At 45.9% G+C, this 24,110-nt stretch overlaps 1 protein-coding gene across 5 annotated transcripts in view; it reads left to right on the top strand.

The window, feature by feature from the left end:
* Positions 1 to 24,110, top strand: part of KYAT1 (kynurenine aminotransferase 1) — an 825,974-nt gene that overhangs the window by 494,240 nt on the left and 307,624 nt on the right. For all 5 annotated transcript variants that reach the window (XM_069609197.1, XM_069609195.1, XM_069609198.1 and 2 more), the window contains one exon: positions 16,158 to 16,234. In XM_069609197.1, coding sequence (XP_069465298.1) covers positions 16,158 to 16,234 — 77 coding nt within the window. The remainder of the gene's footprint in view (positions 1 to 16,157; positions 16,235 to 24,110) is intronic.

The following is a 24,110-nucleotide window of genomic DNA, read 5'->3' as shown; positions in this document are numbered from 1 at the left end:
TGGTACGCAAGGCCATGCGGCTGTTGGGTATGATGGCATCAAGCATATACTCGGTTTCCTGCGCGTGGCTGCGCATGTGTCCCATGCAAGAGTGGCTCAACAGCCAGTGGTGTCAGGCCAGCGGACAATTGGAAGATCTGGTAGTTGTCTCGCCAGCCCTCGTTCTCTCTCTGCAGTGGTGGTCGAGGGAAAACCTCTTGAAGGGGAAGTCCTTCACCACCCCCGCTGTGGAAGCCACTCTCACGACAGACGCATCTCTCACGGGGTGGGGGGATACCTGCTTCAGCAGATAGTGCATGGAGTGTGGTCCTCACAAGTAGCATCCAACCATATAAATCTGCTAGAGCTATTAGCAGTGTTCAAAGCACTGAAGGCCTTTCAGACACAGCTACAGGGGAAGACTTTCAGATCTTGACAGACAGCACCACAGCCATTTATTACCTAAACAAGCAAGGGGGCACACACTCTCCAGGGTTATCCAAGCTGTCCCAAAACATTTGGATGTGGGCTCTCAAACACAAGATGTTTCTGTTGGAACTCAATCTTCTGGCAGATGTGCTCAGCAGAGATTTCCCACTGCCCATAGAATACAAATGGCGTCTGCACAAAGACATTGTCTCCAACGTCTTCGCAGAATGGGGCTTCCAGAGATCGACCTGTTCGCAACTCAGGAGAACGCCCAATGCCAAGACTACGCCTCCAGGTACCCCCAGAACCACTCCAAGGGGAACAGACTCTGGATAACATGGTCAGGGACATTTGTCTATGCTTTTCCCCCTGACTCCCCTACTCAACAAAATAGTGCACAAGATGCACCAGGAACCAGTCACCATGATATTGGTGACCCCCATGTGGGTTCGCCAACCCTGGTTCGCTCATCTAATGGAAATGTCCCCCTCCCCCCAGTAAAACTACCCGGCCCATACAACACATTGTCTCAGGACAGGGGGGAGGCCCTACACCCATGCCCACAAACTCTGAACTTAGCAGCATGGCTCCTGAGGTCATAGAGTTTGGACACCTACAGCTCCCTCAGAGATGCATGGACATACTCAGGGAAGCTAGGAAACCTAACACCCGCTATTGCTATTCCAGTAAATGGAAACACTTTGTCATCTGGTGTAATACCAAGGGTATCAATCCCATCGATTGCTCACCCAACTCACATTGTGCTGTACCTAACCCATTTGTTAGACGCAGGACTGGTATTCAATTCCCTAAAGGTTCATCTTACTGCTCTCTCAGCCTACACCACCTCACAACAGAAAGTGTCACAGTGGAAAATACCAGTTATTAAGGCCTTTATGGAAGGGGTTAAGAGAATCCATCCTCCCCATTTCTCACCCAGCCCCTGGATGGGATCTAAATGTGGTTTTAACCAGACTCATGGGATCTCCCTTTAAGCCAATGCATAAAGCAAGTCTAAAAGACCTTACTTACAAGACAGCCTTTCTAGTGGATATTACTTCTATTAGTAGGGTTAGCGAACTACAGGCCCTTTCTGTTCTAGACCCTTTTATTACAGTCCACAGGGATAAGGTAGTTCTTCGCACTCATCCCAGATTTGCGCCTAAATTCATCTTGAAGTTCCATGTGAACCAATCGATTGAACTACCCACTTTCTTCCAGAATCCCTCTAGCATGGCCAAAAGAAGCCTACACACACTAGATGTGCGCAGGACAGTCATGTTCTACCTCGAAAGAACGAAACCACTGAGGAAAACAAACCAATGTTTTGTTTCAGTGGCAGCTGGCAGAGAAGGGGATCCTGTCTCTAAATCGGCTATCTAAAGGTGGATTGTCAAATGCATCATACCGTGTTATACTCTTGCTAACAGAGAATTGCCCTTCAAGCCTAGAGCACACTCTACTTGGGGCACTGGGGCTTCCAGAGCATTCATTGCAAATATTCCCCTAGAGTCCATTTGCAAAGCGGCTACCTGGAGTTCTGTACACACCTTTACAAAACACTGTTGCCTAGACACTCATTCTAGATCTGACTCTCAGGTGGGACAAGCAGTATTAAGACCTCTTTTCTCTACTGTTCCTTCTCATAACCCACCTCCAACTCCGCTAGTCTATGCACAGCATGTGATTCTAAGTAGATTAACAAGCATCAGAAGACATGCATTACTCACCGTAATAGCATTTCTGATGGTTGTATCTGCTTAGATTCACATGCGCCCTCCCTGCCTCCCCGCTCAGGTTGGAAGAAACATAGATGTCTTACTACTTTCTCTCCATGTACTCACTTACAATAGCCTTGGGCTCCCTCATGGCAGAAAAAATACAATCGGAGGGACTTTGGCGCGTGAGCGAATTTGGGTACACTACACTACACTACACATCACGATAGGGATAGTATTACAGACACGTCTATGCCGACGTCCCCTTTCGGTCCCGAAAGACAAGATGCAATACTCTGCGGTTACCACTGGATGTCGGACCATATGCACAGCATGTGAATCTAAGCAGATACAACCATCAGAAATGCTATTACGGTGAGTCATGCATGTCTTTCACTAACATAGTGTGTGGACATTCCTTTGTGGGTGCTTGGGGACTACACAGTACTTAAGAACCAGCCTGCATCACCTCCTGAAAGCTTAAGGCTTGATTGCTCGTCCTTCGCTACCGCATAGAGAATGTTGGCTGTGGTGTTCTGTGCTTCTACTCTGCCATATAGAGAGCAGGAGTACAGATACCCCCTCCAGTGTTTACACTCACCCCTCTTCATAAACCTCTCAAACCCTAATCAAACACAACCATACCTCTTAAACCACAGCAACCCGCATGCACTTCACTACACTGCAACTACAAACACACCACACAGAGTCTTGCACAACAGCACACGATGGACACCGACCGCATACCACACCAAAAAACTCAGCGACCGGTGTTAACCGAACTGAAGCTGCCAACAGCACATCACAACTCCCTTGCTCTTTATCCAAACTTTGCCGTACTAACGTACCCTAACCTAATATTTAAAAATGAATTCTCCAGGCGGGAGAGAAGCACCCCCAACCCCTAGGTTGGTTCGAGCTTCTTCGCGACTCTTGTTAGGTCTGGTATATTTGGAGGGAAATATTTACACCCCTCCAATTAAAAAATCACCAGCTGCCACTGGATTTAAATTGACCTTTGCTGGCATAGATGGGTCTATGCCTGAAATTGTCACTTTAAATCACATGCGGGAAGCTGCTGCCACAACCTATCCATGCCAGTAATAGTCACTATAATTAACAATCAATGAAGCTGCTGCCACAACCTATCTATGCCAGTAATGGTCACTTTAAATCATATGCATGAAGTCTGAAATGCTTCATGCATGACATTTAAAGTGACTGCTACTGGCATAGATAGATTGTGACGGAGGACTCATGCATGATGTTGGGTAGATTTTTCTTCTTGAGGGAAATTCTACCCACCTTGCGAGTCCCCCAGCATTTTTGCTGGACTATTGGATTTTTGGACTGATTCTCCTGAGTGAGCGTAAACATTTTTCAACACTCACCCGTTTTGTAACCATGGGAACCCTTTGCACACCGTGTGGTACTTTTTAATGGAGTTCTGCTTTCCTGCATCTTTTCTGGCATCTACCTTTTACTATTGCAGCCCACAGCACTTTCTGTTCAGTGTTGGTGGGAGCTCCGTGGGCTTCCCTTTGTATTTTAACTGTGTTAACACATGTTACCAGGGCGGGGCGACACTTTTTGTCCCATCTTAAGTGGAGTGCTAAAGGGAAACATAGTCTCCCTTTTCTCGCTTTTCCAGTAACTTTTAGTTACTGTTTCAAGTTCATTTGACAGGTTGGTGGCAGTGAACTTTTTTGCACAATGTTTTGTGGACTTCCACCGTGGGCTGCCTTTGTAGCTGCAGTAAGGGACGCACAGGTCACCATTTGTCTAAAATGGTGGCTTCACTTTTCCCAGCCCTGTTCTTAATGATTTGGTCCGTCTTGAGCCTTCTTCTACCTGCCTGGTGGGGGAGGTCTTGATGGATCTTTTGCCTTTGGCGGGCTTCCCTTGGATAGCTTGCGTAGACTCTTAAGTGCCTGGAAGGACAGGAAGTGGAGGAGGTGACCGAACCTCCCATGGTCTTTGTCCCGCCGTGTTTCTAACAGTTTGAAGTCTTAAATAGATGGCACATTGAGACTCCACACTTGTTGGTTTTAGGGTAGTTGTCATGCAAAAATAGTATATCCCGCTAATGAGGCTGCTTCACTACAAAGTTTCAATATTTATAGAGAGGGGATAGTTGTATTTTGCACCAACTGCATTCATCAAAATAAGCTATGCCAGTTAATGCTGAAATAATTTACCAGTTCTGGTCTTGATTCAAAAATAAGGTATATTTATTTTCAGGCTTTCTGTTAAGTCACTCTCAACACGTGTTTCACCATTCAAATTCCTAAATGGATCATCAGGAGAGGTTTACGAATTATGTCTAAACAGTAGTCCTAAGAAAAAACAAAAGAACAAAGAAAAAAAGAAAAATAGGGAAGGTTTTGTAGCATTTGTCATTTTTCATGCTCTACTAGTCAAAAATAAAGGATGAACTTCAAATATCATACACAAGTCTTATCACTCACCCATTTGTAAGGATTTTCAATTGCGATATTTCTTAGTTGTAGTGATAAGTGAGACAACCATTTCTTGTAGCTCACTATTAATATCAGTCTTCAGTAACTAGCAGGTTTCATTATGTGCCCCAGAAAGGAAACAGAGAAAAAAAACCAGAAAAAAGTGGACAGATTTTAGATTCACTAATAAGAGGGAGAAGAGGATTATTGTTGGAAATACAAAGTTAATGTGACATAGTTAAAGCTTACCTTAGATCATTAGTTCCAGGATGAAGGTATGAGGCTCATTCGCCTTCCTGTTCCCTGATGCTTCCTGTTGGAGGCATAGTGAAGGAATGAAGTTTCGCACTTATATAGCGTAATTGTTATTGAGGGTGATGGCGTTATCTGCCGCCGCAGGTCACCGCGCGGCAGCTGCGTCAGGACGTCATCAGGTCACGCTTTTGCATGCCATTTTTGTTATTCAATTTGCAATGCGCTCTAGGGACGAATATTAAGCCTGTGTGGATTTACCCAGTTTGAATACTTTTTTATCTTTTATTGATTATATTTTTAGATGGTGCAGACTATATAATATTAAGAGTTTTTTGGTTTGTTTTTGGGACAACTCCCACTTTTATGGGAGAAATGAATGTATATATTTTTTTTTCTTTTTGAGAAAAAGTACTTTTCTAGCCTCTTTTTATGTCTGGGCAAGTTTTGTAAAGGTTTTGAATAAAAATGTAGACAAGATGTGGAAAGGAAATATTGAAAGAAAGAATAAATGATATAATAATAAGTATACACATTAAGAGTTAGTTAGAGAATGTGACATATGAAGGGCTTAATTCAACATTTGCATATGAAAGCCAATTGTACATCTCTGTATCACTGTTCAGGCCACTGTCACACGACAGTCCATTACACAAATACACAAATGTAATGAAGTCCATTACACAAATACATTTGGCTTCTTTTTGGCGTAGGAGGGTCTCTCTATTTCCTTACTTTCTAATTTGAACACTTTCACATGTTCTATTTCAAACTCCTCATGGTCTGTTAGTGCATGTAGTGGTAAAGGATATTTTAGGTCCTTATTCCTTATTGCCCTAAGGGGCTAATAAATTCTAATGTTTAATGCTCTTATCGTGCTGCCTATGTATGTACATTTGATACCATAAATGACATATGTCGTGTTGCAATTTATATATTGCCTAATATTTTTCAAATGTCCATGCGGGAGTGTTATGTCTTTCATTCCATGGTTCATCAGAGGGCATCATTTACAATTTCTGTATTTGTAGTTTCTATTTGTAGTTTCCCATGATCTGCTTCTGTGTAAATATTTCTGATGGTAACTATGGTGTTGTGGAGCACCGGAAACTTGGGCTGATTTTATTCTTAATTGTTGTTGCCCGGCGTTAGCAAATACTTGGCCATCCAGGTGTTTCCTTACATTAGGATCTGTCTGGAGAATGTTCCAATGTCTTTTTAGTATTATGATGATTGTTTCTGCTTCCGTGTTGGTTGTGATGAACTTTGGTTTAGTATTTCCAGTGGCCACCTTTGGTTTGTCAGTCAGTAGATAGTTCCTAGAAACATTTTCTGCTTTGCGCACTGCTTTATTTATAACTCTCTGGTGATATCCACATTGCTTGAATTTCAACATAGTATTGGCTAGGTTTTCTTGATATGTTGTATTCTTGCTGCGATTTCTTTTGATTCTAAAGATCTCTCCATACAGAATATTGTTTGACATGTTTTGGGTGATTGGAGGTTGCAAATAGGCTATTCCCGGCAGTGGACTTTGAATAAAGTTTTGTTTGAATTTCAGAGTTTTCCACGTAGAGCTCTAAATCTAGGAATTCTATGTTTCTGTACTCTCCTTTTTCGTAAAAGAAAGGTTGTATTCATTGGTGGTGTTTAAGTAGTCTACATATACATCTAGAGTGTCTTTATCTCCGTCCCAGATAATCAGAATATTGTCTTTAAACCTGCCCCAAAACTTTATGTTGTTGATGAAAGATGCATGATTCCAGGCATGTTTGATTTAAAAGAACCGCATAAATAGGTTGGCATAGGTGGGGCAAACTTAGACCCCATCGCAGTGACTTGGAGTTGCCTAAATATTTCTTTGTCAAAACAAAATGTTATTTCCAAGTGAAAATGTCAACATTTCGAGAATCATTTCATTTTGCTCTCTGTAGGATACAGATCGTGTTTTTAGAAAATACCTTGCACTTGTTATACCCTTCTCATGCTGTATGCTTGTGTAAAAGGATACTACATCTAGGGTTGTGAAGCGGAAGTTTAATTCCCAGGGTATGGATTGTAACTGCTGTATGATGTGTTTAGTATCTTTGGCAAAAGAAGCTAGTCCAGATGCAAGTGGCTGGAGATGGATGTCGATATATTGGGCGTTTTTTTGGGGTTTTTTTGTTAAAGATTCTATTCCATTTATTATCGGGTGAAATGATGGATAGTTGGCATATTGCTTGTGGATTTTTGGAAGGAAGTAAATGGTGGCCATAACAGAGTCTTTACTTGGCATGTAGAGATATTCCAGAAGGTTCTGCTCATGGAGTTCCATTGCTGTTCAAGATCTAAAAGGGGGTCATTTAATAATAATATCTGCTAACAATTCCTGTCATTAGATGTGATTTTGCTTCTTTTATGTAATCCTTCCTGTTCATTAGGATGATTTTGCCGCCCTTATCTGCAGGTTTAGTTATTATGGTGTCATCTTTGGCTAATGTTTCCAGGGCAAGTTTTTCATTTTTTGTTAAATTGTCTAGTGTCCTAGTTTTTTCATTTTTGAGGTAGTTGTTGCGTAAATCTTTGCTAACTGCCCTATGAAATAGGTCAATAACATTTTCTCACGATAGACCTGGTATGAATTTAGATGTAGGTTTTAAAGTCGTTTCCTGTGTTAGGCTTGTTCATATTCCTTGTTCTTCTAAAAAGCCTGTTAGTGGTGTATTCCATTTCCCCTGTAATGTTCAGCAGGGAAATTGTATCATCAACTAGCGTCTCTGATAATTCTGACACCTTAAGTGGAGTGCTAAAGGGAAACATAGTCTTCCTTTTCTCTCTAGTTCCGAAACTCCCATGGTATTTGTCCTGCAGTGTGCCTGCCTGGAAACATTTTGTGCCAGAAGGTTGGCTGCTCCCATTGGACAGCTACTCCCCCCCACCCCCAGGTTTAAATGAATGCTTGTCTGGTGATTGGTGGGCTCAGCCAGTTTTCCTGCATAAAGGTAGAGGGTCTTGGAGCAGAAACTCAGTCGACTACTGGAACCGAAGATCCGACGATGAAGGACGTCCGCAGTGTAAGGGTGCATAAGGAGGAGGCTGACGCACAGATCGCATGCTTGTTGGCATACAATTTCATTTAGTAAAATAGAGCGGAAACATATCTCTCGCTAACTTTAGGAGGGGTATCCCTGCTTCAACTAAGGAACTAAGGATGCTTTGTCTCTTGGACCCTTCCAAAGCCATACCAAGCGCCCTGGCAACCCTGGTATCTGTGAGGGCCTTGCCTATGCCAGATGAGTGGTATGCGGCTTTGTCGTGTCCCCGCTCAGGCTTCTGTGGTCTTCATTCACCTTTCCGTGTGCTGTGGCAGCTCTGCAGCACTCTGCCCCTTGCTGGCAGCGTCTCTACCTCTGACAGTGACGTCCAGCGGTCTTCGTCATCTGGAGGTGGGCTGTCGCAGCCTTTCGGGCCATCCAACCCCAGCGAACGGTGAGTAATCTTCCCAGCAGGTCTGTAAGCGTCCCAGACATCGTCTTAGAGTTACTCCGCTTTCCCGCTCTCACGATCCTGGCTCCTCCAGGGATGACTTCTCTCTGGATTCCTCCAGGGAGGGTCGATCAACATTTTGAGTCTCTCCTAACTTTTTATGCTCCTACAGTGTCCACATTGGCTGGAATGTTTACTTTGGTTCCATTGAGTTCCTCATTGCTCTGCACCTCTTCTTCATCCCAGTATGGCATGGTCAATCTCGACTGGGTTAGTTGGACTCTCCCTCGTACCAGTCTTCCAGTGTACTTCAGGTAGGTAGTCCCTACTCTTCCTTGCCTCAGTGTTTCTCATGAGGGTTGTATTATCTACCCTACACAAATACAAAGAAGTGTGGGCAACTAGTGTCCCCTGTATAAGGTAAGAGGATGAGGGAGGTTGTGGTGCAGTGTGGGCATACCACGTTCTCCCTGCATAGTCGTCTGTAGTCCCATAGGGAGGATCCCTCCCAATGAGATCAACCCGCTGAGTACCACCCCCTGGGGGAGCATGGGTAGCAACCTCACCTCCCTGGCCTCATGAGAAGAGTCTCCCCCTAGGGGAGAAGGGCCGACATCAAGGATTCGTCACAGCAGCCACTTCAAACGACCGCCAGAGCTGCTGCAGTCCAAACCTCACCTTCTGTGTGACAGGGAAGCCCCGAAGTGGATGACGTCCTCCTGGACTGGTGGGCCTAACCAGTCCCAAGACGATCTGCATTTTGCACCATCCGTGTACGAACCGCGCTCTCCACACCCTGCCATTTCTCATTGCCCTGGGTCCTGTGCCATTATGCAGTGCAATGTCTTTCAAAACCCGGTTTCGTCTGAAACTTGGTAGGCATCCAGCTGGACCCCTGGTAACTGGATCTCGCTCCTGAAAGTCCCCTTAGCCAAGATAAGGACTGAGGAAGGGCGTACACTCCACCGCACAACAACCGTTCTTCAACCGAGCCTTGAAAGAAACACCAAGCCAATACTGCAAAGATCATCTGCTGGGCGTCCAACTACTCGAGAGCAATCTCCAGAACCATTGCCAGTTCTTTTCTTCAGTTGCAAGGCCACGAATCCGAATCCACCAGCTTCTTCGCTTAACATGTACTGTTCAGCCGCTAATACTTACCTGGGGCCTGCTTTATTGTTCCTATGCTTTGGAGGGTTGCACTTATGCTGTTACTTGCATCCCCTTCCAGGCCTACATTGAGCTACATTGGGGTGGACAAAGCATTGTGCTCCTTACCAAAAAAACGAACTGAAACTCACCTATAACTTAAAGAACTCTTCGTAGACTCTGCTTGCTCCACAGCTTATTTTGTTTGTTTATTTGTTTATTTATTTGGTAATGCGCACCAAACCCTTGGGTAGCCAGGCGCAACAGTGTACAGGAAAACGTAAGCTTGTTACAGTATTTGGCATGAGTAAGTACAACACATAGGCAAGACAGAGCAAATGTATACAGGAATATATACACATATGTACGAGATTAGGGCATATCTTAGGATGTCCGAGTCACTCTAGCGAGGCTGTCTAAGCAGATGGCTGTATGCTCAGGTTTATAGGTCAGGCTATAAGCCTAGAGTCATATATAAGCTAGGTAGGTGGGGGGGATGTGTACTCGGCTAATTTAGGAGTGGGGAGGTCAAGGTGAGCAGAAGAAGAGGTATGGGCAACGGTGGGAGTATGCTGGGTGTAAGTCAGGTTATGTGTCATTGGCACGCTGCCATTTGACTATCTTGAGTCTGAATTTAGGGTACGGTTGTTCCGTTCTGAGCTCGAGTGGTAACTCGTTCCAACAGTGAGCAGCTTTGACCGGAAAACTAGTTCCTCCCGCAGTGGCACGTTTAAACCTAGGTGTCTCTAATTTAAAGGTGTTGGCAGATCTTGTGGATCGCGTGGAGGTTTTCCTATTGATTTTTTCCATAAGGTACGGGGGGGCTAGGTTGTTTAGACATTTAGAGGTGAGGGAGGCTGTTTCGAGTCGTATTCTTTCAGTTGTTTTTAGCCAGTTAGCCTCTTTCCTGTATTTAGGGACATGCTCTTTGTAGGGGATGTTTAGTGTTGCTCTCAGGGCATTATAGTTGCTTATTTGCCTTTTCACCCTCAGCCCTTGGTCACTGGGCCCCCAGTGTCCCCTTTGACTCTGTGAGACTCTCCTAGGATAGGGTTGGACTATGCAAATATTCCTGTGAGATTTTCTGCTGCAGACCCCAGAGGTGCCTACCTCACTTTCTGCCGAGCTCTGCCCACTGGTATTGGAGGCCAGCCACAGGAGTTCCTGGGAGTAGGGGGCACAGGAGCACATTCCTTGGGGTGAAGGAGTGTTAGGCAGAATCCTGTGCGGTTCCCTTGGGGAACACTGCAAGGAGATTAAGACTACATGAGTAAGCAGTAAACCCAATTGGTAGCAGTCTGCACCACCCAGATTTACCTGGTAGCTGTGGCTGAGCAGTCAGACCTCTCTCAAGAAGAGTAGGACAGTATACAGAGTATACACAATAGGGCTAAAGACACAGTAGAGCAAACAAACACTGACTAGAGCTTGGTATCAAAAGTATATAATTATTTATTTAACACACTTTAGGAAATACACTAAGCACTATAGATCAAAGCAAGTTCAAACACAATCAGAAAAGTATACACACCTCCCTTAATAATTATCAGACAAGTATAGGTCAAAACACCACTATTTGTAAAAACAGATGTGAGCGCGTAACTTAGATGGCACCCCAATAATTATGTTAAAGGGAGAGAAAAAGGCAGGTGATGAAAATAAAACAGTTCCCAACACTTGTCTAAGACCAGAGCAAGTTAGTGAAGGCAGAGTCTACTGTAGAGCCAAAGTTCATAGGCCAGGCCCACTTTAAATGGAGCACGGCAAAATGTGCCCAAGATCATACAGTTTAGAAATGCACTCAAGTCTTTGCAAAAATGTTCAAAAGGGGTTGGTTCGGTGTGAAAGATAAAGTTAGAGGGTCTGGGGGCCAGCCCAGTTGGAAAGCCAAGGATTTAAGGTTCACCTTTAGCAAACCGTAGAAAGTGAGGCCAGGTGGAACACAGTACCTTTAAAAGTGAGGAAGCTCCTGCGGTGGCAGTTGTTCCTGGCAGTGGGTGCCATTCGTGGTTTCGACCAGGGAAGGAGAAGATCTCGTCAAGGAGGAAACATGGAGTCGTTGCACTGCCCAGGGATGAAACCAAAGCGGAGTTTGTTCGTTTAAAAGATGCGTTCCTTTTATTCGTGGTCCGGCTGGACTGAAGCTTGGCTATCCGGCCGCCGGGTGCTTGGCACTGGCGATTCGACCAAGGGGCGTCCTGGAAGGCGAATGTCTAACTGGTTGTCCCCACCAGCTCAAAGGGAGAAGATCTTCTCTTGTCGTCGGGAAAGTGGTGAGGTCGTCATTGCAGATGGCTCAGCTTCTCCCCTCTTCGTATTTCTTAGGTCCTCTGGCGACTTCTGAAGTTCCAGTCCCAAAAGCCCTGCTTTTATGCAGAAAAACCCCCATTCAACAGCCTAGCTGTCACTCATACATGCTAAGTGGTGAGCCGGGCGGCTCACCACTGGGCCAATCAGAACAGAGTGCGACTTGAGTTGCTAAGGCAACGCAGTCCAGGGTGCCAATTCCCCCACCCACACATCCTGTGGAACCCAGACAGAGTGGCACCATTTGGAGGGCTTCTGTGGAGAAGCCCGCCTAAAAGTGGAACAAAGGGCCCGACCTTGGTTGGAGTTACAGAGACGGACACAAACGCCATTTTGGAAAAGAGTTCTGGCGAAAAGACCCGACCGGAGGAGCTAGCTTCCCTGTTAGAGCGGCCTGTGGTTGGAACTCACTCCCTATGGCATTGAGAGCTAATCTACCCTACTCTAGTTTCGGGAGTAAGGTGAAAAGTTGGCTCTGGAGTAGCGACAACTAACCCACTGAACCTGGCCCTATCATTGCGCATAACTACCTTTGACTCCCCCGATACCAGACCTATGAGAGGGATTCACATTCCTGTATTTCTTGTATATTTGTATATTGGTTTTGTATATATGTTAATAACTCATATAATGCATATTCTGTATGTATCCTTTTGTATGTACGCAACCTTAAGCCTAAGTATTCTTGTAACTGCTGCGCCCGGCTACCCCTGGGTTTTGGAGCGCATCATCAAATAATAAACTAAACTAAACTTTATATTAAATAAATAAACCGGCAGTTTCTTTAACATTGCACCAAAAAGTGGTGCGCTTAAAACCAATGGGAAAATCCCATAGGAAATATTCCGGTGGAATATTTTGCGTGGTACCCACTGCCACCAGGCAGAAACTCGACAAGGGGGGACTGGGCAGTGCCCCCTTGGAAACAGACCCTGGGGCAATCTGATTAACCCCTTCCAGTACTTCCACAATATGATGGTTTGTACTGGTTCTGTTCACAATTTTGGACTAGTAAAGCCAATGGTGACTTTACATGCCCTGGGAGACAGTAGTCAGTCCCAGGGTATGGAGTCTATGTGTGGGGGTCACTATGACACCCCTGTGTTACTGCACTCAGGGCGCTGTGTAACACATACACTAAAACAGATGATACCCTATGGAATAAAACACCCCATAGCCCATAAGCATACAATAAGTCAAAGACATACCTCAAATCATGCCTAAGAGTGGGAGGAAAACAGCCTCACTCTTAGCAGGAGAAAAAAACAAACCCCAAAAATCCAGCAAAGCTGCTGGGGGACTCACTAGGTTTGGGAAATTAGCCTTATAAGAGAATTCTCCCTAACAAGGACAAATGAGCAATGCAGGCCGTACAGTATAGTTAAGGAAACCTGCATTTGCATTGAAGGAGACTGGCCTCTTGTACCTTCTGTTTCTTTTCTGGTGATCAGCTGCTGCAGGCCTTTCTGCAGAGTAACCTGTTCTGTGCTGAGAGACTCTGCCCATCTTATCAGTGAATTGCAGAAGGACCCCGGGCTACAGGGGAAGGCGCCTCGTCCCTTATAGATGCTGCAGGCCTTTCTGCAGAGTAACCTGTTCTGTGTTGAGAGACTGTACCCATCTTATCAGTGAATTGCAGAAGGACCCTGGGATACAGGAGAAGGCCCTCCATCCCTTACAGCTGCTGCAGGCCTTTCTGCAGAGTAACCTGTTCTGTGCTGAGAGACTCTGCCCATCTTATCAGTGAATTGCAGAAGGACCCCGGGATACAGGAGAAGGCACCCCATCCCTTACAGCTGCTGCAGGCCTTTCTGCAGAGTAACCTGTTCTGTGCTGAGAGACTCTGCCCATCTTATCAGTGAATTGCAGAAGGACCCCGGGATACAGGAGAAGGCACCCCATCCCTTACAGCTGCTGCAGGCCTTTCTGCAGAGTAACCTGTTCTGTTCTGAGAGACTCTGCCCATCTTACCAGTGAATTGCAGAAGGACCCCGGGCTACAGGGGAAGGCGCCTCGTCCCTTATAGATGCTGCAGGCCTTTCTGCAGAGTAACCTGTTCTGTGTTGAGAGACTGTACCCATCTTATCAGTGAATTGCAGAAGGACCCCGGGATACAGGAGAAGGCACCCCATCCCTTACAGCTGCTGCAGGCCTTTCTGCAGAGTAACCTGTTCTGTGCTGAGAGACTCTACCCATCTTATCAGTGAATTGCAGAAGGACCCCGGGATACAGGAGAAGGCACCCCATCCCTTACAGCTGCTGCAGGCCTTTCTGCAGAGTAACCTGTTCTGTGCTGAGAGACTCTGCCCATCTTATCAGTGAATTGCAGAAGGACCCCGGGATACAGGGGAAGGCGTCTCGTCCCTTATAGATGCTGCAGGCCTTTCTGCAGAGTAACCTGTTCTGTGTTGAGAGACTGTACCCATCTTATCAGTGAATTGCAGAAGGACCCCGGGATACAGGAGAAGGCACCCCATCCCTTACAGCTGCTGCAGGCCTTTCTGCAGAGTAACCTGTTCTGTGCTGAGAGACTCTACCCATCTTATCAGTGAATTGCAGAAGGACCCCGGGATACAGGAGAAGGCATCCCATCCCTTACAGCTGCTGCAGAGTAACCTGTTCTGTGCTGAGAGACTCTGCCCATCTTATCGGTGAATTGCAGAAGGACCCCGGGATACAGGAGAAGGCCCTCCATCCCTTACAGCTGCTGCAGGCCTTTCTGCAGAGTAACCTGTTCCGTGCTGAGAGACTCTACCCATCTTATCAGTGAATTGCAGAAGGACCACGGGGTCAGGAAAACGCATGCCATCCCTTATACCTCTGAACAGTGCTGATTTTAACCTCTGAGGAAATCATATGTACATATTAAATGATGTTTTAAGGGGCACCCTGTGCGACCTCAGTGAGGCTGTTCATTTGAGGAAGGCTGGGCAAAGCGATAAACCAGATTGTGTGTGCCCCGTCGTTTCACTTTCTATAGCAGGGTTACAAGCAGTGGGAATGTATTACTTCCTGTTTTTCCAACTTCGACGTAAAATGGTTTTTCAGGGAGTTAACTCTAGAACAGGTATCTTGTTATGTTCCATTATTTCCAGCTGCTACTGCACAACTATTGAAAGATTGGCCTTTCGCTGCCAGCAGGCCAGCCTATCAGTGGACCTGTGTGACTGGGTTCTGTGCGGCCTTGTGTTTCCCCTGCCCATTCTTTTGCTGGGCGTGTTAAAGTGGCTGGTTATGACTATCAATGGCGCAGGAATTGCCATTCTCATCCTTGCATCAGTTGCCCTGCGCCATGCACCACAGGCCCCTGAACTCATTGCCATCTTTTATTCCACGCTCTCTTCCATGAATCTTTTCAAAGCCAGAACAGTCCTAGGAATTGTCTGCAGTGAACTTCATGAATTGCGTTTTCAATTTGTTGCTCAATTTCTTTTTAATGAGCTTTTTTTGACTACAGAATCATTTTGGTCTAAGATTTTAAACAGCAATGACATTTCTTTGGATGTATCGATTTTAAAATGTGTGGAATTGATTTTAAAATAATTAAATGGGAATACTGTTCCTGGAATTATATATATTTTACTGATGGCTTGAATTGTGTGTTTTAACAATCATTGTATGTAATTGCAATGGCATCTTGTAAAGCATATCATAAACATACAGTTGGAAGTGATATTTGCTCTTTCTAGTGGCATAGAACATGTTCTGCGCTGCCTGTGAGCAGTGCCCGCCACTCAACAGGGAATAACCACAGCTTCACTCCTTCTGCACAGGAGTTATTTGCTTAGGTACTGTTGCAGATCTTTAAGTCTTGCATTGGTTTATAAACCCTTACACATTTTTTAGGTACTTATTTCTGAGGAGGGGTAGGAGGGAGGGGATAATCTCACTTCCACAATCCCCACAGAGATGAAAGCTCACCAACTACCTACACATGATCACAAAGTGGTTATTTCATCAGTTCCACACAGGGAAGAGCTGTGCACAAATGCAAACTATTTCTGCGCTTCTAGAAAAAGAATGAGAAGGAGCATTGTTGTAGAAGCGCTTGGCTGAGGATGCCTTGCCACTGGGTGATGACCTCATCACCCTGCATTGTGCAGACAGTCAGGAAAGCCTCCTGCGCCCCCTGTGATGGTGTTGAAGGTAGTCCTCCCCCTCCTCTTGAGGGGGCTCACAAGGTCAGGCAGTCTCCAACCTCCACATGATCCGATGAAGTGGCAGGTAGTATGAGCAGGGCTCGGAAGTTGAGGGTGGCTGTGGGCGTGTGTGTGTGGGAATTGTGTGGGTGTGTGTCTGGTAAGAGTCTGGGGTGAGAGGTACATGTGTGACCTTGTCCCATTCTGCTGTTCTCCGTCCTTGCTCCATCATGTTATCACTTCTCTTCTCCATGCAGCATCCCTGCCCGGAATGTGGGAGCGGACGGTGTCCATTGGGAGCGCAGGAAAGACCTTCAGTGCTACTGGATGGAAGGTGACAAAAGCCTCTAACACTTTGTCTTTTTGTGCCTGCTACCACCTCAGTATTGCTCTCTGAACGGTATCAAGTTGTGCTTTGTATCTTATTATACACAGTCCTAGCTTGAATGGTTGTTCTAAGGATTATTTTCACTCAGTTCAGAGCTTATCCGAACGATCCGTTAGAAGCGTAATGCTCACTGCTGTTGATGCAGATAGTCGGGAGTGTTTCAGGCTGATGGGAACTTGCACTGAAGAAGAGATACCAGCATTGCCATAACCAATGGAGTTGGCTTTTACTTTGACATTATTTAGGGGTTTCCACCTGCAGTCCTTTGGCTTCACTGTACTTTGTTGGAAGTTAATGCTCACATTTTGAGACACCAATCCTTTTGTAGCTAACCCGATAACAACTAGACAAGACCGGAGACGCTTTGCCCCTCTTCTACTGCTTTCAGCGGGTGATCAGCATGGCATCGTCTTCTGTATCCCCTTCTTCAGATGGTCACGCTTTCTTGCTTTGACTTCCCTCGCATCTTCACAGTCTCAAGCTTGATTTTACTGCTAGAGAGGAGCTTAGGGCTAGAATTAGGGTAAGAGTTTAGATTTAAAGGTAAGAACAAGGTTAGCCGGGGTATGGTAAAGGGTGAGAATAACGCTAAAAAATAAGGATGGCTACAGGTGATCTCCCCCTGTGATGACAAACTGGATTTTTGAAGAGGGGTGGTCACGTAAGGATCTGGGTTAGAGTTAGTATCAGGTTTAGTTTAGGGTAAGATTTAAAGGTGGAGATCTGGTCAGGGATAGGATCAAAGTTACAGTTCATATCAGGTTGGGGTTAGATTTTAATGGTAGGGACAAGGAAAGGACTGAGGATAGGAGAGATGGAGTAGAATGGAGTAGGGTAGGTGTAAGCTTAAGGCGCATGGGATATGGTTGTGGTTAGCTGTAAAAATAGGGTTGTTGTTAAGTGTGGGGTAGGAGAGCTGGGCTAGAAGGAGTAGGGTAGGGCTGGTGTAAGCTTAATGCGCATGGGATATGCTTGTGGTTAGCTGTAAGGTTAGGGTTGTGGTTAAGTGTGGGGGTAGGAGAGTTGGGCTAGAGGGAGTAGGGTGGGACTGGTGTAAGCTTAATGCGTATGGGATATGCTTGTGGTTGGCTGTAAGGTTAGGGTTGTGGTTAAGTGTGGGGAAGAGGCAAGACTTTGGGTTTGAAAGGAAGTGAGGCTGCAGGAGTTCTCCTCCTGTAATGATAAAAAGTGAAAGATCGAAGAAGTAAGTAAAAATGGCAAAGTGAATATATGACGGTGTGAATGCAAAGAAGACAAGACCTGCATTTGCTCTGCTTTGCCTCCTGGAGTGGATGCATTTGCAGTATTGCATGCTCTGTGAGTCCCTTTCCATAGAGCTTCCAGTCTGGCCCCTCTGCCGAGTACATGACAGTAGGTGGCAAACGGAGGCCCTACCGCCCTCCTGGAAAATCTGAAAATGGGGAACACATCTGCACATTCCATCGTCATGCCCTTTCTATGCCAGAGCATGGCTGCATTTTATGTTCTATGGATTTTCTCATAAAATCATGAAAAAGGATTTATCATTGTTTAAAAATGTGCATGACCACCCTACATTTGTGCCTTTCCTATTCTGCTTTGTTAACCTCCCCCCCCCCTTATGAGTCCAATCCCAAGCCCTGTTTTGTACCTCCTTAGAGACCTTAAACATCTGAGGGTGGTGTTTCCCAAAAGATTCCTTGTGTTTTTATCATGCAAGTAACCTTGCTTGTTGGTCTTATCTACTTTACCCTGTAAAGAACTCATGGTGGCAACAGTAAAGGCAGATAAAAGTGATCACAGTTCAAGGGTGTTTATTAACTGTATGCAGGGTGGAAAAACGTCTAACCTAAACCTAAATCTAAGATGGCAGCAAGCGTCGACCATCAAATGAAAATAAGGCAGTCCTAGTGGCGTTGTGTCAAAATAAAGGGCCTATACTAAGAAACCTATTGCCAACCTTACAACTAATACAAAAAGGGTGTGAGATGGTTTTCAAGAAAAGAAAGAAGTGTTCTCAAATAATATGTCAGGATGCGGTAGCTTGGATCTCCCTTCCCCACGTTTTGAGCACGAGATAAGATTGGATCTTGGAGCATAGCACACAGTCAAGCTTTCCCAGCATGAGTGGACAGTTCTATCAGGACCGTCGCTGGCCAAGTCTTGTTTCTCTTGAAAGTCTCTTGCCTTTGAGGGTCTGATGTATTCAATAACAAAACAAAAGTTCCTTCAACAAAATGAAAGTTCATCTCCTGGTTTTACTTAGGGTGAGGATTTTCCAACCCTGGTTCCCCCTCTTCTGGGCACTGACCCCTATTCCTCATGGTGTTGGGCAATCGGGTTTCACCACTCGGATCTCACTCTTCCGGGCTTGGATCCTAAAACAGTTCCTATTGATATCAAGACATTTGGGGTTGGGGTTTCCTGGTCCCGCTGGCCTCATAGGGTTATCAAGAAAAAGAACAAACACACACTAAGTTCTGTTCTATGTATTTCTCAGGTGATAGATTCACCCCGGGGTCCCTCTCTTCCAGGCGCTGACCCTTCACACATTGTACTCCACAAATCAAATAACAGTTCCTTCTCTTAATGGACTTTGAGTGATGGCTTCACCACTGGATCTCCCTCGTTCTGGACCCCTCTCAACTGTTAGCCTCCCTCCACCGGGTTCACTCTGGCTTTTCCTTCCTTCACAACTCTTAATGTCTTATTAAACAGTTTCCGTGGACATCCCTCAGCCAGGTTCACGCTTGTCAACACACTGTTTCTTGGGACTTTAGACTTTGCCCCTTCTCGTCGGCATCCCTCTTCTGGGTTCACACTTGCCAACTCCACATTCACATTCACTTTCATTGTTTTCGGGATTTACTTCCCTTGCTTTCTCATGTGGCAGGTTTCACTTCCCTTGCTTTCTCATGTGGCGGGATTCACTTCCCTTGCTTTCTCATGTGGTGGGTTTCACTTCCCTTGCTTTCTCATGTGGCGGGATTCACTTCCCTTGCTTTCTCATGTTTGTAGATCAAAGGCTTTCAACTGTGCAGGGATTTTGCTTGAACTCCTGTATGACCACTTTGACCAAATTTGGCGGCTCTCCTATGTTCTTCTCGTTTCTGTAATTTTACTCAGATGGGGATCGACCAGGGTTTCTCAGGGCAGCACCCACAAGGTGCTGGTCCCCTTCTGCAGTTGGTCTCCCCTTTACAATTTTACAGTTTTTTTAACTTTCTCACTTTGCAACTTTCATTCCCCACAGCCTGGTTCTTATCGGTTCTCGCCTCGACTCACCGACTGTGATGAACTGCTTGGCTTTCCTCATTACTGGAGTCAAGGCCAGTACCACGGAAGCAGTTCCCTCGTCGATACGCTCTGTGCACCGTTGACATCTGCTGCAGCACATCTGTGGTTATTATCTTCGGTCTCACGTTTCTTTCAGCGCAGGGTTTGCAGGGTTTTGTCAAAAAGAGCAAGGTTGTGTCTCTCCTCGTCAGCCTCTCGATATTTGCCGCCTTTCTCCTCCTCTTGAACCTCCGGGTCTGGAAAGCTGTGTTGTCATGCGTTCTGCCTTGCTTGTACTGTGCACTTTTTCTCCACCTTTTATCCCTCTGGGGAAAGGAAAGGACCGTCAGGTGTGTGTGATTCAGGTTAACTGCCTGTCTTTGCCTGACGCTGGGGTTGGGACATGTTAGGTAAGCAGCTCTGGGGTTAGTCCTTTGGTTTTTATGTCTGGGAAAAGTGCTCTAGTCTGGAAAAGGGAGAGGTAAAGGTTTTGAGTATTCTGCGTGGTAGGACGGGGAAAAGGTGTTATTGGGAATTACAACCCTCATATTGGAAGGAGTTTTGGTAAACTCGTAAGGGTGGGTTTTGGAGCTTTTGAAATGAGTAGGAGGGTTTGTGAGGCAAAATGGAATGACCAGAATTATTAGTATGAAGTGAACAGGGCACTGGCATAACGGGGGGCCCCCAACAGACAACACGGTGCGGGGGGGGTCTCACCAGCACATGTCCTGGGAGAGGGCCCAGTAGTGAAAGAGTGATTACATAAATCAGCTAAGGCTGGAGCAAGGGTGTCAGTATGGTCCTTGATTGTTCTAGAGAAGCAAGGGAGCACCTGCTTGGACAACACTTTCATAGATCGGGCTTGTCTAGCAACCTTGTCAGCTATTTTCAGAGAGAAAGAGGAGAAAGGAAGAAGAGAAGTAGAGATGGCCAAAGGGGGGCCAAGAGACGAAGAGGGAGACGAAGAGGAGATGGAGACAGGATGTCCTGAGTTTTAGCGGAGAAGTGAGACAATGGAGCCATACAGAGGGCCAGGGAGGTAACAGGAGAGGTAAAGACCGCAACAGGATTGACCAGTTACTTGCAGATTTTAAAGAGTTTGGCCGTGTTGTTAGGGGCCACAGAGACGCAGGCTTGAATGTGTGTTCTCTTCTTGATGAGTGTTATTGCTTTGACTGGCATTTTGGTGCAACCATTCTAGCTATGTCTAAATGTGGCCTGACATGCTTTACTGCAATGTTATTAGTGTCTACACTGGTCTACATTGTGCAGACAGTTGGACATGTTTTCATTGTAGCATGGCATTTTTTATAGCAAAGCATTAATATTCCTGTGCACTGTTGGTGACTTGCATGTATTGGATTGGTGTTACCCTACAAAACCATTGCAAACACTCTGGCTTTTTAGACAATTTTTATCAGAAAGTGTGCTGTATATTGCATTAAAACACATATTTATAAATTTCTCCTATTGCAGTGTGCGGCATACCTCTTCAACAGCACATTTTTGTGTATTGCGCAAACTTGATAATCTAGGCTGGCACAGAGTGTGGCACGACCCGTGATTTGTTGCTGAGTTGGGTGGGGGGCGCCTTCAGCACGGCTCGCAGGGGTCCCCCACATTTTGTATTACGCCACTAGAACAGGGGGAATTGTGGGACTGGTAGTGTTTTGTTGGAGCAGATGGGGAGTGTGGGAAATAGTGACTATAGAGGGGCGTGGAAAAGAATGATCGGGAGTATGTGGGTAGGGAACAGAAAAACAGGGATTCTGAGAAGTGCGGTTTTGAAGTGCAACAGGGTTTGGGCTCCTAGGGTATTTACTGAATATGGAGGGGACGTCGGGTTTGGACAGGAGAGATCAAATGGGAGGAAGGGAGGCAGATGTAATACAGCCTACGAAGGTTTCAAGGATCTCGGCCTCTTTTCCTTCTCTGGTACGATACTGCATCTCCCTTGGGTTATTCCCTTAAGTACAACCCCGGGCTTCCCCATCTCAGTGAACCTTACTCGCTCTTTCACCCCTAGAGTTGGGATCTTAGCAGATCAGCCCTTCGTTGGCCACCTGAATAAGGGTTTTTCGAGGTTCGCTATTTATTTTATTTTATTCATTAGCATTTTTTTTTTTACAAACATTATTTTCTATTTTCTTCTCAAGAGCATAGGTTACAAGCATGCATAAGAAAACCAGTGTAGTATTTTAAGCATTCTTTATACAGTCAGTGTTCATTTCTTTCTTAAGTAAGTTCTTGAGTAAAACAGTTAAACAATTAATCCCTCCCCCCCATTTCTTTTCCATTATTCTCTTTTTAAACAGATTTATTTTTCCTTCGGCAATACCGTATTCCAAACCTAGTAAGTGCAACATGTACATTTTACTATGTTGAAAGAAATGTTTCTTGTTGCTATATCGTATATCGTCCTGTATCCCCAGGGTTTTCCCCTTTTTTTGTTTCATTTTGCCCCCCTACGTCTTCCCTCCCCCCAAATCCCCACCTCCCGTGGCCATTCTTACTGGGTTCAAGAGTCCTTTCCTGACTCCTTCTGGTTTTCTCGTTGTGCTGTCTCTGTCTGTTCTGGATTGTCAGGTGATCAATATATTTCTGAGGATCCGTGATTTATAGAAATGAGCTTCCCTATCTCCGACAAAATCTCTAAAAGGGGACCATATGAACAGGTATCTCTGGTATTTCCCTGTTCTTATGGCAGTTACCTTCTCCATTGACATTACTCCCCATATTTCCACCCACCACCATGGTGTCGTCGGGCCCTCTAGTGTTTTCCACCGTTGTGCCAATGTCATTCGTGCTGCTGATAAGAAGTGTGTTATTAGGGTGGCCATGTGTCCCGATGCTGCGTATAATCCCTCTGCCTCCGCTCCCAACAGGATCACCTTAGGTGAGAGCGGCAAGTCTCTGCCAGTAATGTCTTTGATGTGTCCCAGTATCTCCTTCCAATAGGAAATTGCCCTGGGGCATGTCCACCACGTGTGGAATAGATCTCCTCTCCCTCCACATTGTCTCCAGCAGTTTGGGGGATACTCTGAGTTTATTTTATGTAATCTGTGGGGGGACATGTACCATCTGTAGCATAATTTATATGCAGCTTCTTTAATTGCTGTACATTTGGAGGATCTATGGGCTCTTGTCCATATCTGGTCCCACTCTCTTTCTGTTATCGACTCTCCTACATCTTTTTCCCAGTTCTCTTTATATATTAGGTTGTCTGTTGGTTGTGCCCCATCAAGCAGTCTGTAGATTCTTGATATCCCCCTCTTCGGTTCCCCCTCTTGCATTGTTAGTTCCAAGCCTGTTGGAGTTCTTGTTCCCGCCCTTTTCACTGACGGGTGGGAGATCCAATGTCGTACTTGCATGTATCTGAACCTTTCGCTTTCCCCCAGATCGAATTTCTTTTTGCATTCTAAGAAGGGTATTGGGTTACCGTTTTGGTACATGTCCTGCAGTGTCAGGGTGTCTGCGCCCTTCCATCCCTCCCAAAATGTCTTCTTCAAGCCTGGGGTGAAGTCGATGTTATGTGCTATTGGGGATAATGGGCCTAGCCCTCGTTTGATCTTTTTCATTTGTATGGCTCTGTCCCAGTTACTCAGGGCTGTTTTAGTGGCTCCTAGTAATTTTCCTTCGGCTTCGCGGGTCTTGGGGTTCAGTGCCAGGAGCGCTGTTATCGGGATCTGTGTGAATGCTTGTTCTTGTCATGCCTGCGCCACGGGCGCATCCATTTACGCTCAATATGGACTATTTGTTTATCATTTATTTACAACAGACTCTTGGATCCATCTATATTTACTTTGGGAACTTTATTTCCCATTTGCGAGACTTTGGTGCTTTATTATTTTTTCCAACAAACTATGCATACCATAATGCACCTGGCTACAAGCATCAATTCCTGGCTGTTCCTATTGGTTATCAAAGGAACTACACCCCCCAGAAGCCCTAGGGACTTGCCCTGCTTCCACCAGCCCAGGAACAGAAAGGGAGGTGGCCGATTGCCTGCAGGTGTGCTTCGCCAGGTGCAACCAATTAGCCTGCCCCTGTGCTGGGCTAGGCAGTATAAAAGCTGCTGTTCCCAGTGGCTCAGCCTCTTGCATCTGAGAGTCCTTCCTCCACCTTTTGCATCTTCCTACGGATCTTGTATGCTGCTTACCTTCACTCCTGCTTGGACCCTGCCTTGTTGCTTGCTCCACCCTGCTGCCTCCAGCCATAGCCTTCTGGGCTCCCTGCCTCAGTCCAGCTCCTCTGGGCTTCCTGCCTTGCAGCCTGTTACACTTCGCTGCCTCCTGCCATTGCCTTCCAGGCTCCCTGCCTCACAGCCCTGCTCCTTTGGGCTCTCCACATTGCAGCTGATCACGCTCTGCTGCCTTCCAGCTTCCGCCCTTGCCCTGCCGGGCTCTCCACATTGCAGCCGATCACGCTCTGCTGCCTTCCAGCCTCCGCCCTTGCCCTGCGGGCTCTCTACATTTCAGCTGATCACGCTCTGCTGCTTTCCAGCCTCAGCCCTTGTCCTCTGGGCTCCCTGCTCTGCAGCCTGCCTCACTCCGGCTGCCTTCAGCCT

The sequence above is a fragment of the Ambystoma mexicanum genome, chromosome 8, assembly GCF_040938575.1.
Source record: "Ambystoma mexicanum isolate Mex_15411 chromosome 8, UKY_AmexF1_1, whole genome shotgun sequence".
Taxonomy (NCBI): domain Eukaryota; kingdom Metazoa; phylum Chordata; class Amphibia; order Caudata; family Ambystomatidae; genus Ambystoma; species Ambystoma mexicanum.
Note: the sequence above shows the minus strand (reverse complement) of the source record. Positions and strands in the feature narration are given on the sequence as shown.